Genomic DNA, 26,048 nt, shown 5'->3' with positions numbered 1-26,048 from the left:
TTCGAAAGAACCCGCATTAATGTGCTCAATTTGTCTCGCCACGGAATATTGCTAACGAAAGCGTTTTCAGATTATTGTTGTTTCACAATTTTTTTTTAGTTTAGTATGCCAGATAATAGAGCTAAGTACATAGCTACGGTACTACAGGCTGTCATTCTTGGTGCTGTGACGTATTATGGTGTAAAATGGTTGGTCGATGCCATGGATCCCACCAAAAAGAGCCGTTTGGCTGCAAAGCAACAGGTCGGTACGCCGGTAGCCATTTTCACAAGTTGATCCAAAGACAGGGGAAATTTAACAATACCGGACCTTTTATTAACATACATCTCAACGCTTCTACGAACGATCTATCTGAAACCCTGTGAGGGTAGAATTCCATCTTGTGACATGCTGAAACAGTAGCATTGAGGCTGATCAGTCAATGTCATGTTATCAACATGACATTGACTGACACGACACGTGTTGAAATGCGAACAGCAATGTAAAGACCTTTCAAAATTGCGATTTGAAAACATTTGACTAGGGGCATTCATACAATACATGCAACCTCCATGGTCGCATCTCCTAGACATGTACAAACCTCCATGTTTGGTTTTGAAAAGTCTCTACATAAATTCCAGTTTCAAATTGCATAGCACATGTACAAGGTTCACGACGGCAAAATCAACATTTAAGAAATAGAAAACATGTACTGTGTTTCTATTGAGTTTTAGTATAAATCTACCAGCATTCTATCACAAATGCCGTTCTCTGATTGGCTATGCTACCCACTATCTATTCTGTGTTAGATCAGTGAGTAGCGTAGCAGTGTGCGCTTTTTAACAAAACAACAACCCCTTCTTGGCATTTTCGAAGTGTCTGTGAAGAGGATTTAGATGAAGTTTTGAACAAATAGTAGATTTATACTAAAACAAGATTATTCGCTCTTGATTTCTATGCATGATAGTTGACTCGGGCTGTGCCCTCGTCAGCTATCACATGATAGAAATCTCGAGCTCATAGTCTAATTGCTTAATAGAAACACGAGTGGAAGTTTGGGAAAACAAGAAATGCTGTGGGAACACGAGCCGCAGGCAATTGTTTCCACAGCTTTTTTTGAGTTCTCCCAAACTTTCACGAGTGTTTCTATAACTCAACAGAAACACAGAGAACATGTTTTCTATTTCTTTTAGAAAACACCGTGATGAAAAAAAGGAAAACAGCTTGTTGACTTTGATTATCAAAGTGTAAATTCTCTTTGCTCGCACCATCATTACGTCAACAGCTTGTGCTAGTTCTGTGTTTCCATCGAGTTATAGAAACATGATTTTCAACCAATCAGCGTGCATATTTTCTTAGGAGTGTTTTCTAATTCTAATTAATCAATTATGGTTAACTGGGTTATCGAAACATCGTGATGCGGCCACTAATTTCGGCTGTTTCTTGAACTAAACCTTGGTTAACGATTACCATGGAAATTAATTGGTTAGGTTAGTTTTTAACTACCTTTCTGCGTGGTTTAACCCAGGTTAGTGTTCTCTTATCAGCAGTCTGATCAGCGCTATGCATTCGCTTTTTCGTGAAATGTGTTAATCATAGCAGTCTGCATGTGAAATATTGTTGGCCACGGTAAATACACCGGCATAAGCATCTGAATATGGTGTCTGGTAACAACATTATGTAGGCGCCTCAGACCCAGTTATCCAGTGGTTTGGTAGCTACCTTAATGATAGACGACAAGTGGTTTGAATCCATTCAACATTGTCAGAGCCCTTGCCCATAGTCTGTGACGTTCCGCAGGGAAGTATACTGGGACCACTTTTATTTAGCATTTACACAAATGATCTTTCTTCAGCACCACAGAATTGCAGCGTCCAGAGCTATGTGGACGACACTAAGCTAGTTATATCCTTCAAAATGAAAGACACTGTAAACGCCTTTGCTGACTTAAGAGTTGATTTGCATAGAATAGGTCAATGGTGTTCCAACAACCATTTATTGTTGAACCCAAGCAAAACTAAACTCATGGTGTTTGGCAGCAGGCAAATGCATTCCAGACTGGACACTCCCAGCCTCACCTTCATGGGAAGAGAACTCGTACCGGAGCACACCGCTAAAGATCTTGGGGTGATTTTGGACAAGAACCTGACCTATGACGAACACATTACCAAAACTGTCTCCTCCTGTATGTCTTGTCTTGGTCAAATAAGCCGCACAAAGCATGTTTTTGACAAATGCACCCTACTAACTATTATAAATACTTTAGTTTTTAGTAAACTTTTTTATTGTTCGAACGTGTGGGCGAATACATCAAAAAGTAATATAAATAAATTACAAGGTATTCAGAACTTTGCCGCTCGAATTGCGACCAGTACACACAAATATGATCACATCACACCAGTTTTAAAAGAGCTTAAATGGCTACCAGTCGCGACTCAGTTATATTTCAGGAGCGCTATCATGGCCTACAAATGTCTAACATCTCGCGTGCCGGAGTATCTGTCTTCCCAGTTCAGTAAGCGAGGAGAAATAAGCGGACGTGCCTCAAGAAGTTCACAAATGCTGAACATTCCTCTTTTTAAGTCTGCCAGTGGTCAGAGAACGTTCTACTACAGAACAGTCAGTATCTGGAACTCCATGGATAGCTCTCTAAAAACTCTCGAGAAAGTATCTGCTTTTAAGTTTTATCTTAAACGTAAACTTATTAAGGATTTTATAGATTCCTAATTCTAGTTAATTAATCTTAATGAATCTTAGAGTTATTAAGTAGTTTTAAATTATTATTGTATTGTCTTTGAAAAGCCTCTAAAGGGAAAGTCAATAAAGTATGTATGTATGTATGTATGAACATTTATAACAATTCTAGCAACAGTTATATTACTCAAGTGGGTTACCAGTGTTCTTCTCAATACGTGTCACCTTTCTTAATCAGTCAACTTCGCAAGGAAATTTCAGGCTGGAAACATGGCCTGAGCAGAAAGCTTTATAAAGAGGAACTGCCTTAGCCGTCAGTGGAGAGAAAGGAAATGAAAACAAAGAAAAAGAATTGAGAATATAAGAACATGGTCCTCGAAGTCTGCCATTTGCTGGATTAGCTCATTACGTCAAATGATTTAACCCACTTCATAACCTATTTCACTCCAGCCGCTCGTGAAATATAACCCTGTTATTTCATTTTATTAAATTCTCAGCCTCGGATAATGCAATTCTAGCTTTCTGATTGGTTCACTGGATCTCAGTTACCAGCCACTATACCTGCATTTGACCTTATATGGAAATGAAAGCGGCAAATGTCGCTCGGCATGAGCTTTTTCACGTGAAGCGAAGTTTCATCGACAAAAAAAATGGATGAAAAAAAGCACATTCGGTGAGCTATCTACACAGGAAATACAGGAAATTATGGACAATGCCGGCCCAGTAACAACAAAAAAGCCACAAAGTTTGAGATAAGATTATGTAACGGTACGTATACGTTAAGTTTCCCTTAAAGTTGTAAAATTAAAATATGACCGGCGAGATTTTATGCATTCATGAAGATTATGTGACAAAAACAATGTTTACCTTAACAGAATGGCTTGCTAGTCCTGGTGGCACCAAATTTTCGAAACCAATATAAGAAAGGTCAAAAGTGTTGTTACTCGTCTGCGAGGAAGAAAGATGACACGTATTGCAAAAGTTCATTGATTAAATCCATTAGAGCCACCGGTTGATCATTTCCTTTGCACGCCACCGCACAACAAACCGTTTTCCATTATCTCTGACCAGGCAAATAAATTATTAGAGCATATGCATTTGTAAAAGGCCACAGGAAAACAGGCACAATTGCTGGCGTAGTCCATAAGAAACCAGTTTCCAATGAGCAGCTGAGGAAACTGTTTGACTGAGCAAGCTCGGATCGGCCGAGAGCAAAAATCCCGCACAGCTACAGAGGACAACCTAGTTTTGTCTCAGTCTCTTTTTTGGCCGACGACGACGAGAGAATCAACGACAGCTAGCGCCAACAATTCTGTCCTTGCGAAAAACACCTCAAGGAGTTGAGTGTTTTGAGCTGAACCGAAGTAAGCCCGGTTCTTTACCAGCCACGAAAAACCACCAGGGTGGCCTCGGAGATTCTGAAGATGAATCTGACGCTAAGATAGTTTAGTTCTAAACTAGTTCTAAATCATAGCAGTCTAAACTAGTTCTAAATCTGGCCAACAATGAGCTCCACACATACAGCTCAAAATGCCAAGGCTTTCAAAGCAAGGGAATCCTGAAAGGGGTCTTGTCGAGAATAATTTTGGCACAACATTTGTGTCACATTGTGATCAAAGTTTTCTGCAGCATCCTTGAATTCTATGTGATTGTAATTTCATTCAGCAGATTCGCTTGCTTTGCTTTCAAATTTTTCATTCAACTAATTTTACAAATGGCGCGCATGTCATGTGATTTCCCACTTGTTGTTGTTTTTGTCACATCGACTTCCGGTCGTTTTGTAAAATTAAAATCCAATAAAATTAAGCTATATTTCCAAGAATACAAAAGCACCGAATTTAATAAAACAATTATTCCATTCGCGCTCGTTGGATATGAGATTGGTTATAGCCAACTTGGCCCTATGGGCCTCGTTGGCTATTTACCATCTCCTATCCAACGCACGCTCATGGAATAATTGTTAAATAACCAACCTTTAACCAAGTTAAGTTGTTTATTAATTTCAACCAGGTTTCTGAAAAATAAACCTAGTGAATTCTCTTTAATAGTGCGGCCACAGCCAATGTGACCAGGAACTGGTTTCTATACCTACATATTCTTTACTTAAAGTGTCTGGTTGTTTTAGCACCAACAGCACTAATTGACTACCACTGTTATATTTTTAAGCACTACAGTTGAACCTCCGGTTGCGGCCATCTCTTGTAAGCGACCACCTCTCCTTGGTGACCAGTTTTCAAAAATACTAAAAGTTTCCAAGTCAAATCACTATATGTGGAACCTCTTGTAAGCAACCACTTCTCATAAGCGACTGCGACCACTTTGAGAGTTATAAGTTTGAAATTTGTCTTTGTCTTTTATCTCCTGTAAGTGACCACTTGACAGATAATGGAGCGAAAAAATAGATAAGGTGTTGTAACATTATATTTCTGGCTAGTGCGAGAAACAGAAATTTTTCAATGGGAGAAACAGAATTTTTTTCTCGAAATTGACTTTTACATGAATAAAACATTGCATCAGCATTGTCGCATGGATTAAGTCTCGGCAGTTACCACATTCAAAAGAGGAAAAATTTTGACCCATTATTGTCAAAGCTTTTGTAAGCGACCACCTCGCATAGGTGACCACCTAGGCTTGACATTTTAGGTGGTTGCTTATGGAAGGGATGACTGTAATTGGGGACAGATAACAAACAAATCAAACATAAGGTGTCCCTTAATTAAGTTCTTACCTTATTCATTTGTTTGCTATATAGGCTCAGAAGCTGCTAAAGAAAATTGGTATTGAAGGAGTTAAGGTAAAATAACCTGTATCACTAAAAGATGATTGAATGGACCAGTACTTTAATCCTAGAAGTCTCTAGGACTGTCAATAAGGTCTGTTACCTGTGGCACCTGTGGCTGAGCATGCTTGATGGGTCCTTGTTATTACAAGTACAGGTGAACTTGCCTTTGCTTGATACAATTCACCCGTAACGTAACAAATTTGTTATGGGACCAGTGTGAAGATCAAGGCTACAGGTGAATCAATGACAACCCTAGAGTGTAAAATTTATTGATTACTAATAGTTAATTAATACAATTAATGATTAATTAATACAATGAACACATTCCATACAATGGAATGTTTATAATGTTGCAACTTATCGCATGCAAATTCCATGGGACTTGTTCAACTCGACAGATGCTAACAAAGATGTGTAAAGTATAATTGAACCTCCCACAAGCAACTACCACAAGTACCAAGCCCATGTGGTAACTTACAAGTAGTCACTTGCAAACACCAGACACATGATGAAATATTGAACACACACGTGCCACATAATGCAGTTAATAATAAATTGTACCTCTTTCAGCCAATCTCAATGGGTAATTTTCACAGCAAAATTTGGCTATGTTCCTCAGTAGCCATATTTTTTGTGTTGCAGTTAAGTGAATATGAACTGACTGTTGCAACAGACATAGTAGATCCTTTAACTTTGCCAATCAGCTGGAAGGACATCGGAGGACTCAGAGAAGTAATTGATGAAATTAAGGTAAGGATGAACCTAAAAATACCCAGATGCAAAGTTGAAAACAAAATTAAAAGGGTATGTTTAAACTCACCACATTGTATAGTCCTGTACCTTCTCTGCTAGTGTTGCTGATAGTTTGGAATTGTTGTCCTAGTCATAGAACAGCAATCCTCCATAGGAAAAAAGATGACAACTGGTACTTTACCCATCGTTCTTAGCGACAAAACCTTAACAACATTCATAAAAATGTACAGAAAAGTTAGAAAATCTTCAAACCTAGGCAACACAATGTCCTTAGTACAGGGACAAATACTGTAAAAATTTGGCTTTCTTTGTACCTTGTACCTTTGTACCTTTCTTTGTACATTGTATGTTAGGTTCACAAGGTATTGTGGTAAAATGTACAGCAGCCATCTTTTTTCCTACGGTGGATTTGTACTTCTTGATGGGTTCAGGTGGTTTGAGTTTGTGATACCTAACCGTGGCATGCATGTAATTAATATTTGACAATTGAATATTGACTATTGGCTATTTGTTTATTTTTTTCGTAGGAGACAGTAATTTTACCAATACAGCAAAAGGATATTTTCAAAAACTCGTCCCTTCTTAGTCCTCCTAAAGGTTAGAGGGACATAATCTATTTCATGAACATTACATGTACTAGGAGTAGCCTCATTTGCAGCCATTTTTAGTGTGTTTAGCATTGCATGATGACCCTGCATATTGCACCAAGTATGTTGAGCATTTGAAGTTCTGTTGCAGGTATTTCCTAGTGACCTTACATTTAGTAGTGTCAGTTGACTCTGTTTAACCCAAGATGACTATGAACTCTGCTCATTCAGTAGTGGTCAGAAAAGTTTGGAAGTGACACTGTAAATGTTGATGGCAATTTAATTCTTTTTCTATAGGAGTTTTATTATATGGTCCTCCAGGGTGTGGAAAAACAATGATTGCTAAGGCTACAGCAAAAGAAGCAGGTGGGATCATTTTGTGTGTTTTCTTTTAATATTTTACATTCTGTAATTGTGGGTAACATTGGCAATTACCGGTACTTGTAATCATACTGATGATTGTCGTGTTGTGAACATGATCTCAATATACATGTCAGACTGTATGCTTCAATCAATCTTGACCTACAATGTTTTTGTAAACAAAAATTAAACAAATTAAACATGAAGCAGAAAGCAGTAAGAAATTCTCCAGTACAGTCTGTATTCACAGTGTCTAAAACTTGTGAATTATTTAAGAAATAGAAAACATGTACCATGTTTCTATTGAGTTATAGAAACACAAGTGGAAGTTTGGGAGAACGAGAAATGTTGTGGGAACACGAGCTGCAGGGGAGTGTTTCCACAGCTTTTTCGAGTTCTCCCAAACTTTTAAGAGTGTTTCTATAACTCGATAGAAACACGGAGAACATGTTTTCTATTTCTTTTAGTAAACACTGCGACGAAAAAAAGGAAAACAGCTTGTTAACTTTAATTATCAAAGTGTAAATTCTCTTTACTCGTGCCATCATTGTGTCAACAGCTCGTGCCAGTTCTGTGTTTCCATCGAGTTATAGAAACACGATTTTCAACCAATTAGCGTGCGTATTTTCTTAGGACTGTTATGTAAAAAAATATACTTACATTGAAACTACATCCACAAAGCAGATAAATGAACAAAACAAACAAGAACTGAGTGTAGAGAGTGTCAAAAAGTGACCTTGTAATGTGTCAAAAAAATCCCAATGATCTACTCTATGTCTTTATAACTTACTTATTACACAAAATGAATGAAGACAAATACATAAAAATATTTGCACCTGAACATGTACATTATGTTCACATCAGGGTTACATTATTGGTGTGTTTTGTGTTCTTTAGGTTGCCGTTTCATTAACCTTCAAGTTTCATCTTTAACTGACAAATGGTATGGTGAATCCCAAAAGCTTGCTGCAGCAGTGTTTTCACTGGTGAGGATAACTATATCTGATTTGTAAATGTCACCATCATCATCAGGTCCTTTTTCCTACAAAGGAAAAACGGCCTTTTTCTTAAGCCATCTGGAACCATACCATCTGCATTTACTAATGGCCAACATGTCCAAGCTATATCTTCTCATCTCTTTAACCACATGTGCAGTCTGTCCCACACTGCACATTGTCCTGACAGTCCAGTTTCCTATGCAGAGCGTCTTCTTGGGGTTAGCAAGTGACTTAATTAGAGTATGGGCTTCATCTTCTGAAGTTTGGCAAGTCGTTATACAACTCCTGAAATAACACTAATTGAGTCGAGAAATTAAGGTTTCTGTAATCTGTTAGTTTTACAAGAGGGGGTGATTGGTCCCATGCCCAACCTACTACTGGCAGGAATGAGGGGGTCATTCTTAGTCTGGACTCTACCCCTTGACCAAACCAGAAAGGTTGAACCTACAGTACCACAGACCGAAGTCCCACCCGGCGTAGTTCACAAGGTCACTGAGCCACACAAGTCTCACCAGGGCACCAAAGTAATGACCCATGGTGAAAGATTTGTGTATGCAATTATTACAAAATGATTGTTCCTTTAAGACTCTTAGTAATGAGTTTTTTTTCTTTACTTTATTATTCAGGCCAGAAAACTTCAACCATGTATCATATTTATTGATGAGATAGGTGAGTGATTTGACCTACAGTAGATAATCAGTTTGTAGTTGTTTTAGTACGTCATGTAACTTGCATATACTAGCTTACACAGGGTTAGTCAGTTCGGTTCCAAGTAAGCTCTGGGATGGGGAAAGGCTCAGTATAACTAAATCAGTAAAGTTAGTCAACTGGGTAAGAAGTGTGAGTAAAAGGATTACTTGTAAACAAAATAATAATTATCATTATGACCCACAAATGAAGTTGGCATTTAAAATTGCTTTCTTGGTATTTTTCAGTTCCCAAGTAAAAGAAGACTAAGTCTTAAAGTAAAATTTACCACAGATAATATGGCACATTATAATTCATAAAATATTTTTGCTCGTGTGCGATAATTTATTGGTCTAAACCCGTCACGTGAGTGAATATCCCCCGGCTAAAAAGGGGGAATATCCGAGTGATATTCCTCAGTTTTCAAAACCGTGTGTGTTGCAGAAAATATTTGAAGGACAATAAACACAACTGCCTCCATTTGGCACGAAAATATATAAACAAAAGCCTCCATTTGGCATGAAAACACGCTCGGATATTTGTCCGCAGACGTTATCTGCTCCGAGAAGGGAACTGTGAGCTTTGAGGAACAGATAATGTGTTTATTATCCTTCAAATATTTTTTGCAACACGCGCAGTTTTGAAAATTGGGGAATATTCTCGGATATTCCCCAGTTTGAGCTGAGGAATATTCGGTTATGTGACGTGTTTAGACCTAGCAGGCATGAGCGAAAATATTTGATGGATTATAAGCTTGGATATTTGTCCTTGCACATCATCTGTTCCTCAATGCTCACAGTTTTCGTCTAGCTATGCTCTCAGAAAGCTGCTAGCTTCTCGGAACTGATAATGTCCGCGGAGAAATATCTGAGCATATTCCACGCTGAATGGAGGCTACTGTTTCTATTATCATATTTATCAAGCTCATTTCAAAATTTCAGGATCAAAGAATTAGCAATGGGACTTTTTCCCATATATTAACAAATATTGTATTTAAATGTCAAATAATTGATAGTTTTATACAGTCTCTAAGAACTATCTCTAAGAGCTAGAGAAACATGACCTTCACTGCATGCTATATATATGCATTCAAGCAGTACATTAGACACTACATGTGCAGTGTATGTATGTGCATTTACACAACTTCCTGATCTTGTAGAAGGTAACCCACAGGTATTATCATGTATTGTCCTCTTGGTCAACTTGCAAGCTATTTTTGTTTTTTTGTTTTTTAGACTCTTTTCTTAGAATACGTGACAAGGCTGATCACGAAGCCACAGCAATGATGAAGGCACAGTTTATGAGTCTTTGGGATGGTAAGCAGATTGTTACAGAAAAAACTGCTCCTTACTTTGTGCACATTGCTTGTTGTGCAGTATATGAAAGATGACTAACAAAAAATATTTATGAAATTCAGAGTCTATCCACTGATCATTAGGCTATCATCTGTACCATAATGGAACTCTTTCACTTCAGTTTCTCTCAAAACTTCCCAGGTGCATCATGACTCAATGATACACAGCTAAAAGTATGATTCAATAAATTGTTTACAACATTGCAAAAGGAAATGATGTAGCTAAGTTAGCTTTACTCTCTCCATGAGTGTTTCGCATTGGATTATGATGCACACTTACACATGTCAAGTTTGATGGCACAATTTTGCTACATGTAGGTATTTAATGATTGCAGGAACAGATTTGATGGGGTGGATTGGGTGGCAAGCCACCACCCTTTAAAATAAAAACAATTGTAAAAGATTGTGAAGATTATGGCAGAAATAAAGGCAAACACTCTGGACAGGTAACCCAGTGTAACTACATTGCTAGTATTTCTAGTGTAACAGCTTTCTTCTAGGTTCCAATTCTCAAATTGCCACATTGTGGGGACATGCCCCACTGATTCTGCAACCCCGACATATCAGCTCACCCCTCCCTCCCTTGAAAACTCCTGAATGGCTAGTGATTGAGCTGTGTTGATTCCTTGCGCACAAATACTACAAGAGATAAAAATTTCCTCTGAGACTGTATGGACATTGTGTTGATGATGTTTTGATGACTGTTGATTGTTTTACAGGGCTGATGACTGATGCTTCCTGTCAGGTTGTTGTTATGGGTGCAACTAACCGGCCTCAAGATGTTGATAGAGCCATCTGTAGAAGAATGCCATGTACGTTTCATGTTGGATTACCAGTAAGTAGTGAAAATAAGAATGATTGAAGTTAGTAAGTACGCTGTTATTGGGTGAGTTATTTTAAAAATTGTTTTTTTGTGATTTGAAATTACCAGACTGGTAATCACACTGAGTGTGGTTGTAGTTCTTATATCTTAGGACACAAGCTCTTACAACCAAGTGATTAGTTATGTCAATGACAAAATTGAGAGTGATTATTAAGTATTTTTGTCAGCCTTTTCTCCTGGAACACCCAGTGATATTGATCCCTGCAACATCAAGGACCCATCAAACACACTCAGCCTTTACAAGTGTTATGGGTTATGGCCCAGAATGACAGCCCAGCTTAGGATAGATATTGTCTTAATTTACAAATATGTAACAAAATTCTACAACTTACAGTGTTTTGGCTTGGAACATGTGATGTTAATGGTGATAAAGAAGACAGTGCAAGAAAAATTAGCTATTGTTATGAGTTACCCAGATACAGTATGTCTAGGATTGAACACTAATGAGATTCAAATTCCTTATGATAAGCATCACAAAGTGTCCTCATTGGTAAAAAGTCAGCAAAACACACACAATTCTGTCAAGTATGAAGCGATATGAAAATGTCAAATAACCTTGCCAAATATGAAGTACTTATTAAACAATACTTGTGTTCAATCCTGGGCATAAGTGGAGTTACCTGGACTTTCCTTTGACCACTGGCAACTCTATCATAACACTTAGATTCTATTGTAGTAGGCTTCATAATCACTAAGAATTATGGACCAGTACAGTCAAAATTTGGTGATTGAATTTTAAATCTCTTCATCAGGACCTAGATCAGCGAAAAGAGATCTTGAATATTATTCTCAAAAAAGAAAAGGTAACAAACGTAGTAACTTGGAAACTTGTGCTCGTGTGTAGTTTCTCCTCAAACAAAGTGATCATCTTAAGCTGTGTTCACATTAAAGCCGAAACATGATTAGAGTAAACATGTTTTGCCTAAACATGTTTGTTATTGCATTGGTCATTTCAGATGTCGGTTTCAAACACGTTTCATGCATGGTTGTATAATTCATGCTGTTTCATGGTACTCACATAAATTTTTTACACTTCATTAAGTTTTGCAACAATGTTCTCCCAAATATTCTGCTTTCTACCCATTGCCGATAATATCCATCGTATTTCTTCATTGTCCAATATTTCAACTAGACATTTGGCCTCATAATAGCCCCAATTTTGGTTCTTTTGGGCACTCGCCTCCTCTCCTCATGCATCTGCCATTTTGAACATGTTTGGTCTGATAATGATTGAAACTACCTCAAGGTTTTTTTTAATCATGCTCAGAATAATCATGTTTCAACCATGATTTGTGCAATGGACTATCTGATGTGAACACTTTTCTTAGTGAAACATGTTTCATTCGTGATCAGACTAATCATGTTTCACCTAGTGTGAACACAGCTTTAGTGATCCTTGTCATGATCAAAGCAGATTTGACAGAATGCTAATTAGAAACAGTTCACAAAGTGCACAAATATAACTTGTAGATCTTCAAAAGATCATCTCTTTGTTGCTGTGCAGTACATCTATAGATCGTTTTCACGTGACGTCATCAAATTCCAAAATCCAAAACTAAAGAGCCACGAAAATTTTTATCCTCATAAGACATAAGGGGATCTAAACTTAAATCTGTTTACAACTTTTAAGCTCAATAGTGTGCTTGGTTTAGAAACCAGTGCCGTTTGAAGTTCAGAGTTATGTCGGTGCGTGACATACCACTCCGATCGCGTTTGTAGAGAAATATACACTTATCTAATGATTTTTAGCCTTTTTAGGAGTTAAAGTGTCAGGAAAAGTGCTTGTGTAAATGTTTGTTGGTTCAGTTCAGATAATCAGTCACCTAGATAGCCAAAGTAAGTTCCAGATGTTTGCACTATTTTCCAGCCGCCATGTTGGTGGAGCACAGAGCTCCACCAACATGGCGGCTCCATACTGGGCTCTGTAAATTTGCGCAAAACATTTCGACGAATATCTGAAGTTTGGGAAAACGCAGAGACCCAAAAATTGGAAAAGTTTCTCCTTTACCTGTCTCCTATAATATCAAAATTTCTTGACGGTATCCACTGAATAGTTTTCGATTTATTTTTTCGTTGCGTGACAGTGAAAACCATCTATAGAGAAATGCACATGTATGTATGTGATAAAAAATGCTTTGGAGAAAACACAGGGGATACTTTCTTGATACTGTGGAACCTCACTTAAGGAGCAACCAGTTAGTTTTATGAACACTTCTTTTTGGGATTCTTAGTCAGTCATTTTCTAAGTCTTATGGCCCCTGCCCAAAAGTGATGGTAGTAGGGTCTGACTGCAAAATCTCTTGCATTCTGTAAACCCATTTCTTGATCTGGAATAATACAGCTCGTTGTAATCCAAATTTCCTCAGTTTAGATTGTAGAATACCACTTACAGTAAAAACACTGTTCATTTTTATACCCAAGACATTGCACATTATTTGCACTTGCTCTAGGTTACACATTTAAGCATGATGTTTTGCGTTTACATGTAGCTTGAAGAAGACGTTGATCTAGATGAATTAGCGCAAAGAACTGAAGGATTTTCTGGCAGTGGCCTAAAGGAGATCTGTAAGTAAATTAATTATGGAACTTGTGAGTCTTGTATTGGAGAGCTGCGCTATAGGGAATACAAGAGTCTGTAGAAAGTAACAAGCAGTTAAAAAAATCTAGATTTAGCAAGAAAGTAATTCTGAACTTTTTTGAAGAAGAAAGAGGTAGTTTGTTTTGGTTGAGGTCAGTGTTGCCTTTTTTGGTATATTTGTAATATTTATGGACAGAACTTCGATAAGCAATGTGTGATGTCTGATTGCACATAAGTAATGACCATTATCACCTTCAAACAATCGTGAAATAATAGCTCATGCTGCTAGTTTCCTAGTGCTACATCTACAGTTAGTTCAGTGATGAATGCAATCAAAGTAATGTAAAGACTTGAGAGATAAACATAACTTAGCCAGGTTGATGAACCAGTATCGCAGAAATCCCATTCAGTCCTGAATTTATCAGGCTTTCTTTTTACAGCTGCCTCAGTTGAGTACTAACCCGTGATGATTTTAAAATCTTCCTCCTGAAGTTCTTGATATGTATGATAAAATAATGTTATAATCTTGCTTTTTCTTTAACTTAGGTCGTGTAGCAGCTATGTGTTGTGTAAGAGATTATGTGAAAAACAGAAGCAACTCCCAGTTGTAAGTTGTGTTTATTTTGTGTTACTTTTTACTGTTTGACAATGTCATTTGTTAACTGTTAACTTAACTGACATTGTCCAATGCCTATGACGTTGAAGAGTTCAAAACGCAGTGCATCTGGGGGCCCAAGACGTACACATAAGTTATGTGCATGCTTTTAGCCAGACGGGTGTCGAGGTGTCCTGTGGACAGCCACTTTTTCAAGAAAATCCTTTGATCAGACCTTATGGCACATTTTGGACGCCCACTGTTCAAATCCAGGCTAAAAGCCTGGTTATGTGTGTTTGAATTAATGCGCCATTTAAAGTTGTCTAGCCCAGGTTGTGACTCGTGTTTCCTATGGCTGGTTGTTACTACCCTGTAAGCATAAGTTAAGCAACATACCTAGATGAAAGGCAGTGAATAAACCTGTTTTGAGTAATATATGTTATTTTAACAATTTGTATCCTTTTCAGTTCTGCTCATATTTACAAAATATTTTTGTTTTATTGGAAGATGGGTCATCTGAAATACGGTACCTGTTTTAGCCTTGAAAGTAACCCCTCCACCCAAACATTTGCAAACCCCAAAGTTAGAGAAGAGAAGGAGTGGTAAATCCAAAAGCAACGAGGATTGTTACTTTCAGAACTTTTAGTATAACTAGAGTTTTGGTACACAGTGGTCTGATTAGAAGAATTAAACATGATGGATTGGCATCCCATTCATGGGGAGGGGAGGGGAGGGGGAGTACAAATACCCCCAGTTGACTAATGCCAGTGAAACCAGTGTTAAGCTTTGCCCAGTAAGCCACTTAGGCTTGAAATTTGAAGACATAGACTCTACTTTTTCCACAAGAGATTAACTGCTATTTTATCTCCTGGAACAGGAACAACACACCAGATGAAAATGTTAAAACAGAACTTCGAGCAATCACAATGAACGACCTTGTAAAAGCTGTTGAGCGATCACTTTCAGGATCAAGTCCAACTCTCAAGACATGAATACAGCCATGTGTATTGCTAAAACTGTTGAGTTACATCCTAAATACATATTCGACCAATCAAAATGCAGGATCTTGTAGCAGCTGTTGGATAAACAAGGTCAAATTCATCTCTTCAGAGATGACTGCATCCAGAATTATTGCTACTAACTGTCGTGTTAATGTTTTTTTTTCGACCAGTCAGAAATTACTGAAGCCGACATTTTGACTGCTAACCAGTCAGAAATTACGATATTGTAGCAGCTGTGGGGTGAACAAGGTCAAATGCAGCTCTTCAGAGAGAACCACTCTCCAAATTTATGGCTACATGCTCAGCTGTTGTGTTACCTTTTTATAATAGCACAATCTTGTAACAGTTGTCAAACGGTTAGGATGAAGTAGAACTTACCAGATGTAATCACTGCACTTCTGCTCGATTGTAGGAAGACTGAAGTCTTCTGTGATTGGTCGTTTTGACAGTCTTGTAGCCATTGTTAACCATGAGAAATGAAGATAGCATGTCAAATTTAATTAGAAGTGAAAATGTTTGCTTTATTAAAATAGTTAAAAAGACGAATGGTTCAACAAAAATGCACTTTTGCGTAGTGATAAATAAAGAAGAAATAAATACAGTTTTTCTGAAATTAAGAAAGTTACTAGGCAGCGAAGGCTGGTCTCAAATTTGGCATTTCAAAACAATATTATTCCATGATTTTTTTTAGCTACTATTCGAGATAAATACTTTGATTTGTTCTTTACTTTGACTTGCGTGCTTCATAAAACGAATAAATTTCAGGAAGCTCAGAGTTGTGTTTTGAAGGGAGAAGCGCGGTCAAACTAGCGTGAACACTGTTCCCGGACAGAAATGATAAAATAATTGCTCACTGTGTTTAAATTTATGTAAAAGTGTATAGCAGTTCTATGATCTATACTTCCACCTGATGCCTCTGTATCGGTACATAGCGCAAGCAATCTCTACCCTCCCAAGGGTAGGGTAGGGATTAGTAGACCTAGCGTCGAGATTGGTGATGCGTATATAGGGTTGGCAAATAAAATGAAAGTTGTAAAAGTTGAGGCGTGGGTCCTTATTCATGTCCAGTGAGAGCGATATGCACCGCTTATGGTAAAAACCAACGCAGTTATAATACAATGAATCAGTCGGAAATCAACAAAGGTAGAAGAATTGGCGAACAAGTTGCAGCTGAGAGGGTGAGTGAAGCCGACATTTTGAGCCTTCACGACCAAGACGCCTCTTAACCTGTCTTCAAACATTTTTAATTCCCCGGCCATTCTTGGAAAAACATTATTGTTTTAAAATATAAAATAATTACTTGTACTGGAGCGCAATAAAGACAGTAAAAGTTTCCAGAGGCGGGGTTGGGGGAAGCTAGGGGTTACATTGAGATTCGAGGGAAACAAAATTAACTGGAGTCATGGAGTGATTTGCTATAAACATAGCACATTTATTACAGATAAATATAGAATTTGCTGGAATTTCGGTATTTGTCGGTCAACATTCGCAGCTAACACATCCTCGTTTCCAGGCTAAGGAGACAGGGGAGAGAGAGCCTGGGAACGAGGTTGCAGATAACAGTCCACTGCTAACCTCATGTCATAGATTTTGCAATGCTGCCCGCTCGAAGTAGCCATGTGGGCCGGATGCGATATATTAAACAATTTTGATTGTACCTTTGTTTCAGGTACTTCTCCGTCAAGGCAACACTGAAAGTTGTAAAGCATAAGAACAGAAATTTATCTTTCAACTTAGTGCCTATCGGTGAACGTTTTTAACAAAGAGACTCTGATCTTGATCATCTTTTGATTTAATTAATCAATCCATGCATTTTCTGTTGTCATGCTTCCTCCGTCCTCCGATAGCGTATTTCGGAAATACAACCCACAATCACCCACTTTGCTCTTTCGAGGGGCCCTAGGGAGAGGACTCCCAAATAAATAGGACGGGGGTGCTTGTCGGAAATTTTGAAAAGAACCCCCCCTAAGAGGTACCCAGGTACTGTTTTGTGGGCGTGGCTTGAATTTTTTTCACCCCTTAAGGTACCAATTCTAAAAAAAACACCATATCTCCTGCAAGAGACCATGATGTCCTGTCATAAGCTGCCGCTGACCGTTTGAGGCTGAACTTCCCAAGAGGCACCCAAACCACTTTTTTAACCCTTACCTGAGGTGCGACGAGCCCCCCCATCCTTATTATATGGGAGTCCCCCCCGGCGAAGGGCTATCGCGCGAAACGTCAACTTCGCTCACTCACTGCCCACAGAGTGTAACTAGTTCTCGCTTTCTTGCGCTCGGTTTTTAAAGCAGCTCGACTTGTGCGCAAGGGAAACAACCGTAAGACAAGTTTTGTTCCAGGTCGGTCGAGAAAACGGCGTGTAAATAAACTGCAAAGCCGTACACGAAGATCCTGCTTGATTGAATGTTGGATCTCACAGGAGATCTAATAACTTGAAGAGTAAAACGCTCAGAAATCAAAGACTACATACAGTAAGGCTGATACAACGCTATATATTTAAAACAAAATATTTCGGCTGGCCAGGCCAGCCTTCTTCAGATTTAGATGATACAAACTGCGACAAAAACCCTGCGATTTTGCTAAATGGCAAATATTGCAAAAAAAAGGAAAAAAAAAAAAAGAAAAAAAGAAACAAACAAACAAACACAGTGAAACTTCTCAGCGGTCCAGAATCCTGATTGGCTAATCGCGCGCGCTCCGGCGATCCTGATTTTCCCATCGGACCCAAATACGGACCGCCCCGAAATGTCCAACTTTGGCAGCTTTTCAAGCTCAAAACAACGTAAAATGTAAACATTAAACGCCAGTCAAACATCTATGGATTACGAGCAAACATGAATAGCCTTCGCCGCAAACAGCCTAAACCGCCGGTATACCGCGTTGCAGCCGGACGTGTCACAAAATGCCCACGCTAAGCAAACAGTATCGATCAGTATGGCTTGTTGTGCCCGAAATAACGCCGCCAGATTTGAACTGAACAGCTTGAATTAAATTTCAACACAAAAGTTGCTTTTAAATCAATACTGTAGAGAAAAAAAATAAATAAACACGTTATTTGCGGGCCTTAGTCTGTCCGTATTGGGAAAAACTGTGCCCGAGGTTGAGTATGGTACACGTGTTATATATCCTTGAGCTACCCGTTATTTTTTAATGGATCACAAAAAGTCTAAAAATATACCAGGTAGATAAATGGTTGCAAATACCGGGTTTTACAAAAAGTGACAGTTCAGTCAGTACACTACAAAACAGTCGTGCAATCATGCAAAATATACAATTTGAACTAACTTTTTAGAAGTACCCGAAACTGCATAAAATCCATGGCCATAGTTACTTTATCGATGGTAGCGCTAACTGCGTTGGATAAAAGCTGGATAAATGCGTTGGATAAAAGCTGAAATCGAATAAGCCTTCAAAATAGCCTAAAACGCTGACAATTAAAATATTAATGCATTCAGTAGAAAAATGCGTTAAACCTTTTACGTTGCAAGTTTGAACTTGCCCGACTTCCCGTTATTCTTTGCCGACTCGGTACTTCCCGCTAAAAACACCTCGTGACAGATCACGTGGACAGCTTAGCCAATCAGCAGTTGTTAACTGAATTTCCCGCACTTTTTATCCTCTTGAATCTTGGCGCGTAATTCATAATTCGTCTTCCTTCGTCGAGTGTTAAGGTAAGTTCCTTGTGTGGTTGAAATTTGTGCTCTTCGACTCCAGATTTTAAGAAATATTGCAATAAGACGTCTCGGAATCAATTCCTTTAAGATACTCTTCAATTATTTTGCAATAAGCGATCGATCTAAATTCAAATTTGATTCAATTAGGCCTTGAGTTCGAAGGTTGTGATGTCTGCTCCGTGCGGCCATTTTGGTTCTGCACGAAGAAATCGTCGCTTCACTTTCGATTATTTGCTGCGATCGTTCAAATTTTGAATCTCGCATTGTTTTGAAGTGTAAGGAAGACGAAATAAGATGACATATGTTCATGTGGTGGGAAATTTGAAGGAAATTATTCGAAAAGCTCCAATGATCCAATGCTATATATAAGAGCGTGCTTCTTCACGAGTCGATAGAAGATTTCGATATTTTTGCCTGAAACGTTCGCTTTTAGCGTCACAAGGGATCAAATCCTGATGACATTATGAAAATTGTAATCTTAGGTTCCCCAAGATCTTAAATAAGTTGTGTTCGTTCAACATTATAGAGTACTGAGCATTTAGCGCGGGAATGAATTGTTGGCTTTCCCGCCATTTCATTTGAACTTCGCGAGACCTCGAAGATACTTCTACGATCAAGTTCAATCGTAAAGTCAGTTAATTTTTCAGCGATCGATTCTTTCTGCTCCATCATTTTTGCTTGTTCGCAATATTTTACTGTCAAATGTTGTCGCAGTAGGCTCGATCGAGAGCAAGACTTTCATGTAGTTACCCTCGACTTGAATCTCAACATTCTCCTCAAGATAGTTTCCATAAACGTACACCTAACTTTAAGTTAATACTTCAGTCAAGTTAAGTCAGTAAAGTTCGTACTTCAGTCATGTAGCTACGTGAAACTTAAAGTAATATTTGTAACAATTCGTTGCCTGATATTGTACAAGTAAAAGAGTAATATTTTCACAGGACTTTTTTTCTTTCACAAACTTTGGTGGTTAACAGAAATCTGAAGACAAGAATTATCAGAAAGAAAATTTAAAGTAAATACAGCATATCCATTTCCTCCAAAACACAGGCACTAATCTCCACAATGTGTCATTTTGCACAAAATTCAAAACAACCTCTCTTGAAAGGGTACAAATTCTAAGTTTTGGAAGATAAAGGAGTTAAGAGATAAATAAATGATTCAAGAACAAGGTACTGCAATTAAACCTTGGGAAAATGAAGTAGTATGGGTTTAATTGCATGTAATCTATTACCTGTTTATTATAGTATACCTTTTATTAAGTGCACAAACTGCTTTATTTCAGACTGTTCCTCAATTTGATCTGCCACACGTTCACTTCTATTCTCAAAATGTTTGAAGCAAGACTTCCACAAGGAAATGTACTCAAAAAGGTTCTTGAAGCCATCAAAGACTTGGTGCCTAATGCTAACTGGGATTGCGGAAGTAATGGTTTAACTGTGCAAGCCATGGATAGTAGTCACGTCAGTTTAGTGTCACTGTCAATGAGTGCTGATGGCTTTGAGCCTTACAGGTGTGATAGGAACATTACTCTTGGCATGGACACCAGTACGCTGTCAAAAATTCTTAAATGTGCAAGCAATGATGACAGCATCACAATCAGAGCTGAAGATTCTGGTGATACAGTGTCGTTTGTCTTTGAAAGCCCAAGTAAGTATTGCTTTGTGTTCTTTGACTGTTTAGTGGACATTTAAGGCTTTGTAACTTCGGAATTGTTTTTGTGCTGTGTGCTTGGATCAGACTTTTTCCTCAGTCTTTCCACTGTAGGTGTGTATAAAAAGGTAGAAGTGGATTTTTATGACAACCTTCAATTATTGCACTGATCAAAGTACATGTAGGGGAAAGATGATTTAGATTCTTTTTCTTGCCCTGGCCATTTACATTTCCAGAGCAATTTCTATTTCATTAACCACCAAGGTAACTGAGGGAGGTGGTGTGGAGCTATAAACCTATGATATACATTTTGCTAGCATACCCCTAGGTATCTAGGGAAGACTGTTATAGTCCATTGAGCTAATGAGTCAAGTATTGCTCACCATTACCACAGGATATGTAATGTTTTCCTGCTAAGAAGTTGATTCTTTATATTAGCCAATGTGGTCCACGCTGCCAGAACTTATTCTGGTTTACATAGCACGAAATGGCTATGAATACTGGTAGCTCCCCCTGGAATAAAATACTCACATAATGTAGGCTACCTCCCCCCTCCCTAATAGTAGGGAGTTTAAGAAAACCACAACAGCAACGGTAACATCGCTAAACAAAAGGTTTAATGAGCAGATCAGTGGCTGTGCATGTGCGTTATATATTGTGGTACATTTTTTTGCTGTCCTCTGCAAAACAACAATGCTAGATAACCAAATTCTGCGTTGTGTGGAGATTGGAACCACGATGGCTAAAATTAATTATTTTTATTACAGATTTATTACTGTGTCCCAGATTCAAATTCTTGATAGTTTTGACAGAGAGAAACAAATTAAATGACTTCAGAGTGTCACCAAATTCGTAGGCAAAATATAAGTTAATTTTTTAAATCGACATTGTCCTCAACATTGTCATAGTTACTTAACCTCCCTAATGTCAAATTCACTGGCACTGTGACGGTAAGGTTTTGTACTCCAGAATATGAAACATTGTGTTTCATCAGGCAAATTGACTAGAGGTGAAGGTGATTTTGTCTTCCTAGTTTGACCATCTGGAGGAAAGTTTTTCGTATAAAAAAGTTTGCCTGCCTGTGAAAACCAATAATTGGTTAATGAAAAAAATTACTGTTAATAATGACTCCTGAACAGTCTAATTACCAATACACTACCATGCCTCCTTACAGCATGGTTGATTAATTTTTTGTTTGTTTGTTTCTTTTTTCTCAGACCAAGATAGAGTCTGTGAATACAACATGAAACTCATGGATATTGACAGTGAGCATTTAGGAATACCAGTGAGTAGAGCTGGCTGTTGTACACCTAGCATTGCAGGGCAGAATTTTTTTAAATCGTTATTAAGTGCTAATTTATCCCCTCCGGTAGAGCAATTTACCAGTAACTTAGCATCTATCTAATTCCACTTCCTTAGACAGTTTGATAAAGAAATATGAAAGAAAGTGTATATATATTTGTCAAAGTCAGTATTGATTTTTAGTAGGAAATGTCATAGATTTGTTTGTACTTGTAGTTTTACATGCCAGGGACAATTAACAGTAACCAGCTGGCAGTGGAAATCACCATCTTCCCAGTCTCAGTTGACTACTCAACAGGCCCATATGTCTGATTCTTTAGGAAATGATGGCAAAATGTCTCTTACTCCAACAGAATGCTGACAACCCTGTACATGTTCGTGCACATGCCCCCTTCATACCCCTTCCCCCTAAAAACATTGGTTCATTCATTTAGCATGATGTAACTAGTGACATCAACATAATGAAGTTTTTTCTTCAAAGCTTGAACTTGGAATTGCAAGATGCATCCTTGTGATGATCAGTTACTATTTTACTTTTCATATAGTAAATGGTTTGGACCCAAGAGTATCAGTAGTTCTTATAGTGTGATTGTCCAACAACAGTTCTTTTCAGAACTACCCTCACCCGGAAGATCACACTATACAAATTACTTTTTCTATGTTTAGGACCAAGAGTATGATGCTGTTGTGACAATGCCCTCATCAGAGTTCCAGAGAATATGCCGTGACCTGACTCAGATTGGTGACTCAGTAAAAATCCACTGCACAAAGGAAGGTGTGAAGTTCTCAGCCAGTGGAGACCTTGGTGATGGAAATGTCCTCCTTAAACAAAGTTCCAGTGTTGACAAAGAAGAGGAACAGGTCTGAATTCTGTTTTAGTCATCCTTATTTTCAACTACGTGTAACTGTACTAATAACTTCAAGGCTTCTTTTTAAGGCTTTTTTGTAAGCTTGTTTTTGGTGCCAGGGAGGGTTGCATTTCAAAATTGTTAGGGTTTATTTGGAAGAGACTTTGTACAATGTATGTCAAAAATTTAAATGTGCTTGTGAGAATACCACTTGGTATAACACTAACGATAATGATACATATATGAAGCACAAAACAAGTTCTATACTAACAGTCATTAATTGAACATCACAAGTCACGGAACATTCTTACAACATAAAATAAACATACCATTAGGTTCTACCACAGGGTCAATCAGTTTTAAACACATGCAGAGAAAGTTGTGTCCGACAGCCTGGGTCTTCTGATATTATTTGGCAGTGGGGTTAGTGGACTCTGTCTTGTACTTGCCTGAAGAGTAGGTGAAGTTTCTTGGAAATGTGTTTGAGTAAATGCAAATTACAGAATAACTGTACGAGGTGAATTTTTTTAAGGCTAGAATAACTTTTGGGCTAGTAAATCGTAGTTAAAGCTTGGACCACTCCATCATTTAGCCATTGATTTTCCTCGTACAGCATTGTGATCTCCTTGATTAATTTACTGTGTTGGTGATACAGCTATGAACTGAAGCATTTAACGTTTATTACATTTTTTTTCTCACTTCAGATTTCAATTGAACTCAATGAACCGGTGGAACTTACATTTGCACTCAGATATCTTAACTTTTTCACGAAGGTAATTTTATACAGACCTATAACTTAAGATATGAATTCACAATGAAGATATGGATTTTATAGCATGAAACCTGCAGATCACAAGAGGAGATATGCTACTAAAATATTTGGAAACACCTGAGCACTGTATTGCCTAGAGTGCAAACAAAGGGGCTGTTCCTGTACTTGTTTCTTACTAAGGCAAGATCATTCACAATACAAAGTGTATTGGTTATTATCAATGATATCAGACATAGTCAAACCCTGGTCTTGAGTATCCAAAATAGCCAGAAAGATTATTTGTTTAGAGTTCGTAGAGACCAGTTTCAGGGTTTTAACTTCATCAGTAGCAACTTGGTTAAACACTCTGTGATTGACAGACTCTTTTCTATTGTCCAGGCCTCTCCATTATCCACCACTGTGACCATGTCACTGAAAGATGACGTCCCACTGGTCCTTGATTACCGTATTGGCGAAATAGGAAACTTAAAGTAAGTCTTCTGAAAAACATGTTTTCCCCACCTCTTTAGAATTTCCAAGTTCCACTGGGTAGGGATGGATATTTTCTGGGTTTGTTTGATTTGTCAGACTGATTTAATGTCATGTTAAAAAAAGAAAAAAGAACACCTTTAACTAACTGCTGATCTCCACTAGATACTACCTCGCTCCTAAGATTGATGAAGACGAGGCAATGACAGCAAATGAAGACTAGGAGTCATGGATCATGCGTATCATAATCTGATTAGATTCAAATTCTTTTACTATTGTCAAGGTGTACATAGATAAATAAACCCAAAGCAAGCTTTCAGAATGACTTTAACATTAAATGGGTTATTGTGATTGTTTACTGCAAGGAGATTTCCATCAGATAAAAGCAAATTATGACACCAGATATTTATCAGAAGTGCTTTATAATCTTGAGGCATCTTGAACTGATAGATGCCACATGTTTTAACAGGAAAAGGTTGTATAGTGTCTTTCAATTTCTTGCTCATGCTTCAAATAAAGACAAACAAGTTAAACTTATGACATGTTGAGGTCTTGTTTGGTCTGCCAAAGATGAAGGGGTGGTTCTGTACCATATGCTTAAAAACCTAATGTACATCATGGTTCAGCATTTTTTCTTTGATTTTTATTGGCTTAAACCAGAATTCGTATGGGTCCTGGAAAACCTGGAAAGTCCTGGAATTTTACTGTGGCATTTTCCAGGACTGGAAAGTCTTGGAAAAGGGCTACTGGTCCTGGAAAGTGCTGGAAATCTGTTAAACTCAAGTAAAAAAATATGAAATGTATGGCAGACAGCAAGGAGAATTACAATTGAGATCTTGGGAGTGAAAGGGTTAATGTGAATTTTAGAGTCCTGGAAAAGTCCTGGAAATTTGCTTCTGAAAAAGGGTACGAACCCTGTTAAAACTGATCACGTGATACAATACTGTGATAGAGTTCATCCTTGGAGAGACGAACACTATCAACCCATAGTGCCTGTCCAAGGAAAATACCTGGATGGATAGTACTTATCCATGAACATTTTTCTGTAAACAAATAAACAATTGAAATAGCATTGAGTGGGTTTTTGTCTGTTTCCTTAATTGCCTTTCAGTTTTTTTTTTTCCTAAAAAAAGTTGGAAATAAAACAATGACTTTTTAAACTGGAGTGCAGAAGAAAATTTAGAGGTGAACTATAAAGACAATCTGGTCCGGTCAATCAGGCCTGATTAGTTGCCCCTTGGAAATTTGAAGTTCTTAAATTTAGCATATTTGCCCTTGGTGATTGCATTCACTAGGGGTTTCATTAATGGCCAGGCACTGGGCAAATTGACCAGCTGTAAGGATGAATTTGCCCACCTGCTTTGACCATTAAAATAAAGTTAAACTTACTTTGATCCCAAAGGGATTGTATGTTGCCATGCAATTTGCATTTTAATTTTGTAACTTGGCAGTCTTGGTTTTTAAAGATCAGTTTGCTCCTTGTAAAAATAGAGCATCTGTGATAAACGAACAATTATTCTTGTCACAAGGTCTGAAAAATTTTGTAAATGAAGCTTTCGACTGTATCGCACAGTCTTCATCAGCGATTAAAGTGAGCTCACATCACGTGGCAACTGAGCTCACTTTAATCGCTGATGAAGACTGCGATACAGTCGAAAGCTTTGTTTACAAAATTTTTCAGACCTTGTGACAAGAAAAATTGTTCATTTATTCATACACCAAGGTCAAGAATGAGCATACAAAGTCAGCATCTGTGATGTTATTGTTGGCTAAGATATCAGCTGTTCTTTAAAACAAATGAAAGTTTCTCCTATGTTATTTTTTAAGCCCTTTTTCTACTCCAACCATATATATTTATATTCTGGAGTAGGAGTACTTCCAGCCAATGACCTGCTGAGCCTTTCTTCACTAGCCCTCTGCCCTATTGACCAAGTGGGAAACAGCAAGTTGCCAAATAAAGAAACCCCACGCAAATAGGTGATATTTGTATTCCCAGTTTTGGACTGGAACTAGCTTGCAACTGAGGCTAATGTGGGAAGTCTTTTCAAATGCAAATGACATTTTTCTCTTTTTAATGGTA

The 26,048-nt window shown here is 37.9% G+C and overlaps 2 protein-coding genes across 3 annotated transcripts; both read left to right on the top strand.

Moving 5' to 3' along the window:
• The first annotated feature begins 33 nt into the window (after positions 1–33).
• LOC145500689 (outer mitochondrial transmembrane helix translocase-like) lies at positions 34–15,978 on the top strand. The gene is made up of 13 exons (XM_081480213.1): positions 34–243; positions 5,426–5,467; positions 6,098–6,205; positions 6,736–6,805; positions 7,093–7,161; positions 8,053–8,141; positions 8,780–8,822; positions 10,076–10,156; positions 10,914–11,029; positions 11,830–11,880; positions 13,567–13,642; positions 14,202–14,262; positions 15,128–15,978. Exons 1-13 carry the CDS (start codon positions 106–108, stop codon positions 15,240–15,242), a joined length of 1,059 nt encoding a protein of 352 aa, XP_081336339.1. The 5' UTR covers positions 34–105; the 3' UTR covers positions 15,243–15,978.
• A 1,953-nt stretch (positions 15,979–17,931) lies between these two features.
• Positions 17,932–24,495, top strand: LOC145500697 (DNA sliding clamp PCNA-like). Of its 2 annotated transcripts, XM_081480221.1 has the most exons (7): positions 17,932–18,922; positions 20,211–20,575; positions 21,796–21,863; positions 22,547–22,741; positions 23,433–23,501; positions 23,879–23,970; positions 24,134–24,495. In XM_081480221.1, the coding sequence occupies exons 2-7, from the start codon at positions 20,257–20,259 to the stop codon at positions 24,189–24,191; spliced, it is 801 nt and encodes a 266-aa protein (XP_081336347.1). In that variant the 5' UTR covers positions 17,932–18,922; positions 20,211–20,256; the 3' UTR covers positions 24,192–24,495. The 2 variants fall into 2 exon arrangements, with proteins under 2 accessions (XP_081336347.1, XP_081336346.1); XM_081480220.1 differs by lacking the exon at positions 17,932–18,922 and having other exon boundaries at positions 18,964–20,575.
• Positions 24,496–26,048: the final 1,553 nt, after the last annotated feature.

Source organism: Orbicella franksi, chromosome 10, assembly GCF_964199315.1.
Source record: "Orbicella franksi chromosome 10, jaOrbFran1.1, whole genome shotgun sequence".
NCBI classification, from domain to species: domain Eukaryota; kingdom Metazoa; phylum Cnidaria; class Anthozoa; order Scleractinia; family Merulinidae; genus Orbicella; species Orbicella franksi.
Note: the sequence above shows the minus strand (reverse complement) of the source record. Positions and strands in the feature narration are given on the sequence as shown.

Bases quoted from the DNA above. Each gene is read 5' to 3' on its own strand.
- LOC145500689 (XM_081480213.1), top strand. From the start codon at position 106: ATGCCAGATAATAGAGCTAAGTACATAGCTACGGTACTACAGGCTGTC. The intron at 7,162-8,052 runs GTGGGATCATTT...TGTGTTCTTTAG, and splicing joins GGCTACAGCAAAAGAAGCAG to GTTGCCGTTTCATTAACCTT. The intron at 8,142-8,779 runs GTGAGGATAACT...TTTATTATTCAG, and splicing joins CTGCAGCAGTGTTTTCACTG to GCCAGAAAACTTCAACCATG.
- LOC145500697 (XM_081480221.1), top strand. From the start codon at position 20,257: ATGTTTGAAGCAAGACTTCCACAAGGAAATGTACTCAAAAAGGTTCTT. The intron at 20,576-21,795 runs GTAAGTATTGCT...CTTTTTTCTCAG, and splicing joins GTTTGTCTTTGAAAGCCCAA to ACCAAGATAGAGTCTGTGAA. The intron at 23,971-24,133 runs GTAAGTCTTCTG...GATCTCCACTAG, and splicing joins GGCGAAATAGGAAACTTAAA to ATACTACCTCGCTCCTAAGA.